General features: G+C 46.9%; 2 protein-coding genes across 3 annotated transcripts in view; one reads left to right on the forward strand and one right to left on the reverse strand.

Moving 5' to 3' along the window:
- The window catches only part of c5h14orf180 (chromosome 5 C14orf180 homolog), a 17,371-nt gene extending 10,755 nt beyond the window's left edge, over positions 1–6,616 (forward strand). Inside the window, exons 5-10 of one of the 2 annotated variants that reach the window (XM_060052358.1) lie at positions 1,119–1,149; positions 1,865–1,973; positions 3,509–3,672; positions 3,802–3,934; positions 4,389–4,415; positions 4,792–6,616. In XM_060052358.1, the coding sequence (XP_059908341.1) occupies positions 1,119–1,149; positions 1,865–1,973; positions 3,509–3,672; positions 3,802–3,934; positions 4,389–4,415; positions 4,792–4,997 (670 nt within the window). In that variant the 3' untranslated portion in view covers positions 4,998–6,616. The remainder of the gene's footprint in view (positions 1–1,118; positions 1,150–1,864; positions 1,974–3,508; positions 3,673–3,801; positions 3,935–4,388; positions 4,416–4,791) is intronic. The other variant, XM_060052359.1, reaches the window with a different exon arrangement.
- LOC132457950 (transmembrane protein 179) lies at positions 6,242–9,851 on the reverse strand. The gene is made up of 4 exons (XM_060052360.1): positions 9,216–9,851; positions 8,449–8,586; positions 8,289–8,367; positions 6,242–7,851 (listed from the first exon to the last, which is right to left on the reverse strand). Exons 1-4 carry the CDS (start codon positions 9,614–9,616, stop codon positions 7,669–7,671), a joined length of 801 nt encoding a protein of 266 aa, XP_059908343.1. The 5' UTR covers positions 9,617–9,851; the 3' UTR covers positions 6,242–7,668.
- Positions 9,852–10,000: the final 149 nt, after the last annotated feature.

The following is a 10,000-nucleotide window of genomic DNA, read 5'->3' on the forward strand; positions in this document are numbered from 1 at the left end:
TTATGTTTTGGAACAAAATAAGCGCATGCATGCAGGAATTTGACTCTGACCCTTTGCACCCGTTTCACAATGCAATACTTTCCCACGGGGGACCTTGTCTTAAAATAAATCTGCCATGAAAAAGGGGGGAACACAAGTACTGGTCTTCAGTTATGGCTGGGCTGGTTCCAGGCGGGACAGTGTTCTGCCTGGGCGTTTGTCCCGCCTGTTGTACTTTCGGAAGTCCTTAGAGGCGCTGAAGGGCTTCTCAGCCTCGGCCCGATCAGGTGTCCTCTGAGAACCTTCTAAATTAAGTGCAAGGCGACACCTGGCCATTACTAATTAAAGCCCAGTGTGGCTCGGAGCGTGGACACCGACATCTGTCACACTAAACATAGGTTGCTCCGCATGCACGCGTTAGGGCGATGAATGTTCACGTCTGGGCGGGGTGTTGGGGGGGGGGGGGGGGGGGGGGGGGGGGGGGGGGGGGGGGCGTTGGGTTGGGTTGGGTTGGAGGGTAGGGGTCTGACAGCAGCTGGCCAACCCCCTCCCCGGACCCTGTGTTTCCCACAAAAGAGGGGTTCACCTAGAATAGCGCAGATGGAGGGGGGAAAGTACGGACAAGGGCACGGCCCCGGTAAACAGACCTGTGCGGGCCGTGCCTGCTGTAACTCAGCCCCGTCCGAGGCAGCCGGCCCGGGCAGCGTGCGTACTGGCAGAGACGGAAGGTTTCCACTGCGAGTCCCCGTGTCTCCAATCACGGCGCAGCCCTGTTTGGATTTCTCCCCTCGTGTCCGTTGTGCTCGAAGCACTGACACGGATACGCTCACCGGCAACGCAGCCACACTCCACTGAGCTTGATTAAGGTTACCCCCCCCCCCACACACACACACACACACACACACACACACACACACGCACACACACACACACACACACACACGCCTTCCGGAGTCCGGAATCTTCCGTTAACAAAAATACGTGTTTGTGTTTGTGCGTGTCGGTGATCGCACGTCACTAGTACGTCAGACGCACAGATAAGAGATGGAAGAGATAATCGACTGAGTGTCGGCTCATTTAGCTCATTGACTTCTTCTCTCTAACTTTAATTCATTTTTGTCTTCCTTCCTGCTTTTCAGACCCCATCTTGCCCTGGAATATAGCGGGAAGGTATGTTCCATGTGTTCATGTTTATTTATTTTCTATTTTAGCAAGTTGAAGATTATATGACAATGGCACACAATGGCTTACATGATGTGTTAGATTATGGGTCACATGAGGGGTCACATGATGTTTTAGATGATGGGTCACATGATGGGTCAAATGAGGGGTTAGATGATGTGTCACATGATGTGTCACATGAGGGGTTAGATGATGGGTATCATGAGGGGTCACATGATGTGTTAGATGATGGGTCACATGATGGGTCAAATGAGGGGTTAGATTATGGGTCACATGAGGGGTCACATGATGTGTTAGATGATGGGTCACATGATGGGTCAAATGAGGGGTTAGATTATGGGTCACATGAGGGGTCACATGATGTGTTAGATGATGGGTCACATGATGGGTCAAATGAGGGGTTAGATGATGGGTCACATGAGGGGTCACATGATGTGTTAGATGATGGGTCACATGATGGGTCAAATGAGGGGTTAGATTATGGGTCACATGAGGGGTCACATGATGTGTTAGATGATGGGTCACATGATGGGTCAAATGAGGGGTTAGATGATGGGTCAAATGATTGGTCACATGAGGGGTTAGATGATGGGTTACGTGATGGGTCACATGACGGGTCACATCATGGGTCACATGACGGGTTAGGTGATGGTTCACATGGTGATCGTCATGTGCTCAGACTAGGACTGTTTGATCCTTTCAGGCCACCAAGATCCACCAGAAGACCTTCGGCCACGACCACCCCATCACGGCCCGGAGCCTGGAGCTGCTGGCCACCGTCTACGCTGAGATCGGCAAGACTGAGTACTCAGGTGAGACATGCTCAGACACAAACCAACCACGTGGAAAGTTAAACACCTCCCATCCATTTTTTATCAAAAGCGCGTGTGATCAAACACTTGCTGTATGATTATGACGATCTAAATATAAACGTCTGTGTGTGTCTGTGTGTGTCTGTGTGCGGGCGCGTGCGTGTTTCTACATGGGGTTTATATAAGGTTGGAAACTCTGTCCTATCTCGGGAGAGGGAACGCAGGCCTCACCACCACATGAAACTGTCTCCGGACATTTGTCAAAACGCGGCACAACAATGTCAGCCCTGATGAACTTGCACACAGCGAGCAGAACAGCTTGGCATGGAGCAGCACTAAAACACTGTCTCTAGCCTGACACTAATGTCAGCTCAGGACAATGGTACATTGTTCATTTGAGGAGAACGTTTAAACAGGGAGATGCTATTATGTAAAGAGAGACTTTGAATTGAGGAAGAAAGTCACGTTGCTTTGTCACGGCAAGTCTATACAAAAATAAAGTGTTATTAATTGATGTAGGACGAGAATACACATTAAAGTGCTCTTTTACATAGACTTAAGAAGTAAAAGGAAAAGCGCCGTCATCACGTTGACAGTTTCGGGCCACGGTGAGGTTATTATTGCTTGGTTTGCGTGACGATAGGGAAACAATGGCAGGGTTGTTTTTAGACTGTTTCTATAAAGGCTGGCCCGCTTTGAACACTAATGAAAAGTGCTTGCCTTGGTGAGTCCGACATCAGAGCAGTAAAGGGCATCTACAGGGAAATGAATACACAGTAATATGCTCATTTCCTCAGTTTGTTATGTAGCTCAAGGGATCCGGTAGCATACCAAAATAACAACTTAGCCGGCCAGCTGATTCCACCACTAGGGCATTGTCTGACTCGTCACTGAGAGATGCACAACATGAATACACTGGGAACACGAGGCCAACGATTTCAGTATGTTGAGTTTTTTTCTAAATGTCGTCTATTCTGTTTTCTTGCGTTGTAAATCAAGCTGGCCAACAAACAGTTGGGGGAGAGGGGGGCAGGGGGGGAGGGGGTTGCAGGACTTGTTGTGAAGAAGGCTGTGTTTGCAGGACAATAAATGGTAGCGCCATACCACCGTGGGGTTTCATTTAAGGCACAATCACACATAAAGATAGACCACTGGCATTTCGATAACATCCTGCTTGGAAAATAATGAAAATAATAGTACAAATACGCATGTCAATAAATATTATTATTAGCACTCAATTGCATTGTCCACATAAGAATGAACAGCAGAACGCTGAACAGCACGACGAGATAAGAAGTTCCGCTGTTCCTATCCGTCACCAGTCTGGGGCAGGCCCCATACATCACGCAGTGTGCCGTGACGCGAACAGGAAGGCGTTAACCCTGGCAACGGCACGCTTGTTTGCCCTCCTTTGCATGTTTACCTTTGAGCTGCCATACGTCTGCAGGCGCGGGCCTGGGAGGCTCCAGTCGCCGCGGTGTTGTTGTGGAGCACGTTCCTCAGTGATGTCACCAGCATGTGGTCTCTGCTCCTAGACTCCCTGGGCCAGTGCGTCTCGGCGCTCTCCAAGCGCTTCGCCACGGCCGAGACATTCAGGGACGCGGTCAGCAGCATTCCCTATTCACATCGGGAGAAGCGCTCCGAGATCCGCCACAGAAAAGACCACGTCCACCACAAGGAGGACCATGAAGACAACAAGGTACGGACCCTCCTCCGTGACCAGAGAAGGCTGTCGGGGAACCTTACCCTGGGGTTCTGTTTCTGGATCCAAGTCCATCCTGCATGGCGGATCTGAACTGATCCTGGTCTGATCTGCTCTGATATTCAGGTTCTGAGTGCAGTGAGAGTGCCCACCTCCATATTGAAGAAGACTAACTGCACCAGCTCCGACTCTGAGCCAACTCACCGACGGAAGGGGGAGCGGAGAGTTCGCTTCAGGGAGCCGGAGACGACTGTACACGGTAAGGATTATCTTTAAAATCATGTTATTTTGGAGCTCAGTAAGCCCTCATCGCTAAGGGCCATGGAAGACAGGAATGGTGTGTTATGTTTGTACCTGAGACCTGCTCAAGGCTTTATTAGTGCAACAACACTGGACAATAGCTTCTGTTGTTTGCATACCGGCCCAAGGAGCAGCGTCCATCTTGGCTATTTGTTAAACAACTGATAGTGGGCTTGGAGAGAGTGTGATACATCGCACACAGAGTAGTGTGCAAATTCAGGAGAGGTTTGAAGCTATTTTTTGATTTGGTAGGCTGATCCACACGACCATGTTAGATCCAAATTTTTAAAAATGTGTTTTGTTTTACAAATATGCTCATATGATCTTCATGAAATGGTTAATTCAAATTCAAATGCAAACAGGGCAGCTTTGGACCTTACAAGAATAGATTCTTCTTTTGTCCGTTTTTACAGACATGCTATTCTATGACTGTTTAGGTGGTAAGTCCAAAATGAAATGCATGAAGATTTGAACCACCTGCCTGATTTACAATGTTGTCACAGAATGTGTGTAATAATGAACCAAAGCATCAAATCCTATGTCACGATTTTACGACTGCAATGTTTCATGTCATGCCACCTGTGTCCACTTCTCTTGTTTGTATTGCCACCGATACATAACATAACGTAACACATTTAAAATGTTTATGCACTGCCTGGATACCGTGTTGCAACACACAACGTGTCTCACACAGGGTTTGCTAGGTCAAAAACTAGCCGTGTACAACCTCTGATTCAAAAGACCCTTATTTCTGATTTACAAATCAAAACAGATGGCGTGAATTAACTAATTGCTTCTGGTGGTCTCGGGGTCTAGCCTATGAGACGACTCCGGCCCGCCCCCACCTGGCTCTCTTCACCTGCCTGTTCCTGCTGATGTCACTGCTGGGCGTGGCCATGTACTGCACGGACCGGCGACGCCCACAGCGCATGTGTGAGGAGCTGGAGGCCCGGCTGGCGGTCTACCTCCTGCACATGAAGCAACTGGTCTGGGGCTGCTGGATGTGGCTGACCGTGCAATGACTGGGACCGAACACAGGGGGCGACACGGAGCACGGTGGAAACGTTTTTAGAAGTCAGTGAGAGTCCACACACCACTCAAAGCACTGTAGCTTTTGGGGGAAGACTGTTGTACGATACACACTATGAACGGTGAGGAGGGTAACTGCTCCCAGGGGGAGTGTAGGCAGAAAGGTAACATGTGGATTCCATGCCTGTATGAATATTTAACTATGTAGTGGGTATGCCACACTTTTTAAATTGTGACGTTTTGCACATCTGCAATGTTGAAGCTCATGTAATGCTCACCAACTCGCAAATATTTTGAGTTTCCTTTTCTGGCACAATACTCGTATGCGGGCAAATGTTTTGATGGAATGCAAATATTTATTTGGGCATTGGACTGTCATATATACACCTGATGTGATGCAGAAGAAAATGTGTATATAATATATGGCCCATCATAAAGGACTAACACAATATACAGCAATGTAACAATACTTCACTGACTGTTGCCTCATGGGCTGAGTTGGCTTCAAACGGACAGAAAAAACCTTGCAAATAAGGCTGATTATAGCACAAAATAAATAAAATTGATTGGCATTGATTAAAGAAAACACACACACACAAAGTGCATCACGGAGTGAGTCTGAATGACTTTAAAGTAATTAAAGACCAAGAAAGGTTATTGACACTGCTTTCTAACCAAGCCTGTATAAAGATTGCCAAATTGGGCTGAGGAGAAAAACGTTGCCTCACAATTGAATGTATTCTGTGTTGTTGATTACAGGTCCAGCGAATTTTCTCTGCTGAGACGGTGTTTTGATCTGCTTATAAGGCACCAATGACCTTCCCTCAATGTTATTTATTAGTCTAAACTCTGTCAACATCTACAACCAATGTCCAGCTTAACATAATCACTGACGTTTTTGTTTTCTTCTTAGTTAATATTTATATTTGCCCCAAAAAATTGATATTCAGGTTTTAATCTTGATGTCAAGGATTCCTTCATGTTTTGGATAATGTAGGGTAAGTGGCATGGAGTATTTTGAATAGTACATGGTACCTGATGAATTATAGGATATGTACCAATAGAGAAAGGTTTGCAATTCTGGGGCCAAAATGCAGGAAAAGGAAAGAAGAACAAGTTATTTCAGTGTGATCATCCATAATCGCACACTCATACCGTATCCAGTCGGCCGACAAGAGAAAGGAACGGCAGACATATGACATTCAACCTTCACTTTGAGGAATAACACATTTCACAGTTTTCAGTAAAACATTGTTTTATCCAACAGGTTTCAGGGAAAACAAAGGGAAGCATTGTACTCTGAAAGTCTAGCAGTTGAAGCAACAGAAGGCTTAAGAGCAGAGGTCAACAGGAGAAAGGCTCCGTTCCGGTAGTACTGGCAAACACAATTGCTATTAGCAATAAAACGCACCCAACTAGCTCCTGAACACACCTTTTGGTTGAGTAGCTGTGTTATGGCAGTCCAAACGTATATGGTCACTTTGTAAAGTGTGCCTTTTTTAGGAGGTTTACTTAGTGCTTAACTTTTTTATGATTTGTTTTTGATTGTTTTGAATAAAACTGTCATTACATACCAAAGTCCACTGAACGGAAGACTTGGTCTTACCCCCGACCCATGGATCTTTTGTGTGTGTCTGTGTATGCGTGTGCGTTTTTGTGGTTCTCAGTAGAAATTCTTCTAGGTATACATAAGTTCAATGTCCTCCTGGCAGCATGTAAAGAAATAAAGAATATATTCTTGTGAGTATGATAAAGCAGGGTTAGGCACTTTCCTGTCCTCACAAAGGACAGAAGAGTACTCTGGAATGAGTCGTCCCAACGAAGCATTCTATCAATGGCAAAGTTGGACAAAATACATTGGAGAGTTACACTTCTTGATGTACAGTTGTGTATGAACTGCGAAAGCAAACAGCTTTATTCTACAGCATGCAAGGGTTCTTCCTCTGCCAAGTTATAGGGTGACTCCACTGGGAAAGCACAGAAACCCTTTTAGGTACAGGATAGTGGCACATTTAAAACCCGTTTGGTTCATGCATAACAATCCATGCAAAAGCTACAGCTAGACAGGATGGTGTGCGTTATAAGCAGTAAGTCTGTTTGAGTCATCAGTATGACGGGTATAGAAACAGACACTGCACCTCGCTGCTCATTGATTAGTATTAAGTACTACATAGCCTCTGCAAAGCTAAAACCTCCTGTTTGATTCAATCCACCACCGACTGAAATACTGATCTTCGATTGTCTATTTTGGCATCTGTCTTGCTCACAGTAGAAAACGAGGACTGTGTGTGTCAGTGCGTGTGTGTGTGTGTGTGTGTGTGCATGTGTGCATTTGTATGCATAGAGTGACAGTAAGTGTGTATGTTTGGCCATGCATGCATGTGCGTGCATGAGTCTGTATGTGCGTTTCATGAATGTCACTCTATACACGGCTGCGCGTGTGTGCGTCAGTGTGTGCGTCGGTATGTGTGTGTGTGCAGGTTTGTGTGTCTGTGTTTGCTACTGTGTGTGTGTGTGTGTGTGTGTGTGTGTGTGTGTGTGTGTGTGTGTGTGTGTGTGTGTGTGTGTGTGTGTGTGTGTGTGTGTGCATGTGTGTGGATGAGTGCGTGTGTGTGCATCCGTGTGTGTGTGTCCGTCTGGTGTGTGTGTCTCCTCCTCCGGCCCTCAGATCAGGCCGGTCTTCAGGTGTGCGTCGGCGCGGCAGCGCAGAGCGGAGCGCCCCAGCAGCAGGTCCTTCTCGTGGATCAGGCTGTCCAGCAGGTCCTCCTGCCGGTAGTTGTGGTGCACCTTGAGGAAGGCGAGCACCGCGATCCCCAGCCAGGTGAGCCACGCCGCCCACAGGCCAAACTGCCAGAGCGGGAGAGAGAGAGAGAGGCAGAAGGGCTTCCTGGTGAATCCTCCTTCAGGATGAAACCATAGCAACTAGCAACGAGGTGCATCACTGTGCACTGCACATGCAGAAGGGCTTCCTGGTGAATCCTCCTTCAGGATGAAACCATAGCAACTAGCAACGAGGTGCATCACTGTGCACTGCACATGCAGAAGGGCTTCCTGGTGAATCCTCCTTCAGTATGAAACCATAGCAACGAAGTGCATCACTGGGCGCATGCAGAAGGGCTTCCTGGTGAATCCTCCTTCAGTATGAAACCATAGCACGCATGCAGAAGGGCTTCCTGGTGAATCCTCCTTCAGTATGAAACCATAGCAACGAAGTGCATCACTGGGCGCATGCAGAAGGGCTTCCTGGTGAATCCTCCATCAATATGAAACCATAGCAAACTCACCTGAGCTATCGCAAACTGGTCGTAGAAAGCTGAATTGTTCAGACCGAGCTCCAGGTCGGTGTCTTGCAGTTCTTCACAGCTGAAACCCACAATACGTGGAAACAGTTTAGAGACATACAGGAAGGACTGACGAAGAGGAGCTCTGAGGAAGAGGATTTACCTGCTGGGCATGCTTCCTCCCTCGGTGACAGAGTCACACCACAGGTTGAAGCCCACGGTGACGATGGTGCTGGACAGGAAGACGGTGAACACGGCCAGGGAGCTGATGAGCAGGTTCAGGAAGGCATTGAAGATGGTGCTGGAGAAAGATGTAGAACGTGTGGAGAGCAAAGGCAAAATGTAATTGTAACCTAGGCCTATCAAATATAATGTTTACGTGATATATTTGTTGGGTTAGCACATAGATGATATATATATATATACGATTTATTTTGAAACAATTGAAACATGTAGGACTATAAATAAGTTAAACCCTCTCATAGTGGGTTTAATTAATTAATTATAATGAATTAATTTCCAACTAAAAAATTCATTTTAGGAAGTGGACAATCAAAACCTTTAGCAATGTTATGCCATGTGTGTAGGGATTTCTGTGATGCTCACAGGGAAGGAGGGAATTTGCTGCGTGTGCGTATTAATGGTGGCGCACAGTTACAGTATTGCCGGTGTTTCTATTTATCATGCATGTGTATCTTTGGGAAGATGAACAATGCCGATGTGGCAAATGGGTGTTTGGTCCAGATCATCATCATACATCTGGATACTTTAGAATACGTCGCACCAGGGCGTGGGACATGTTAATAATAGACCGAGTTCACGTTGTAGCTTAAATTAGCAAGAGCTATAGAGGCTATCCTATATAGCGGTCATGACGTTCCGCTCCATGCATTTCATCGTGAACCAGCCCACAGGTGCACCATCACTCACTCGTCGTGTCCTTTGCATAGGAAGAACAGCAGTCTCCATGCCTGCACTGCGGACAGGATAAGAGATGCTATTCCGACAAAAGTGATAAAGCTGCAGGACGACTCGGGTCCCCACTCCTCCACGATGAACCGCTGCTTCGACACAGTGATGTTCTCGTTCTGCCAAATGCCCCGGGTGAAGAGCAAGCACTTCCCCCGGAAATCTTCTGTGTTTTCCGACAGGGGCACTACGGCAATGAAACCAAACACAAAAGATAAAAAATAAAGAATACATTGCGCGAAAATTAAATTATCAAGAGCCATTTTTCTATCCCTCTTCTTCTGCCTTGCGTCCCGACCAACCGCGCCTGCGCAGTGGATCCTGTATCGATGGCGCGTGGGCGCAGCATCCAGCGGCAGCATCCGACGCGGCCTAATAATTAATTAGGCCGTAAGTCTTTTCCCCATCATCCTCAATATAGACGCAATTTTCTCCGTCCACCTTTGCAATGATATATAAAAACACATTGCTCAATTGGATTTTTTTTTTTTTGTTTGAACATTATGTTTTGGTTATTTTTAATCTTATATCATATTTCAGTATCATTATCTTTGTCACATGGATTCATGCATTAGCTCTACACGGTATTCCCCCTTTCTCTTTCCCCATCTCCCCCTTCCCCTCTCTATCTGCCTCACTCTCTCCCCTCCCTCTCCCTTGCTCTGGCCTCCCCCTCTCTCTCTCTCTCTCTCTCTCTCTCTCAGATAGAGAGGCAGGGTCTCATGCGCGCTACACACTAGAGTAAT

The sequence above is a fragment of the Gadus macrocephalus genome, chromosome 5 (assembly GCF_031168955.1).
Source record: "Gadus macrocephalus chromosome 5, ASM3116895v1".
Taxonomy (NCBI): domain Eukaryota; kingdom Metazoa; phylum Chordata; class Actinopteri; order Gadiformes; family Gadidae; genus Gadus; species Gadus macrocephalus.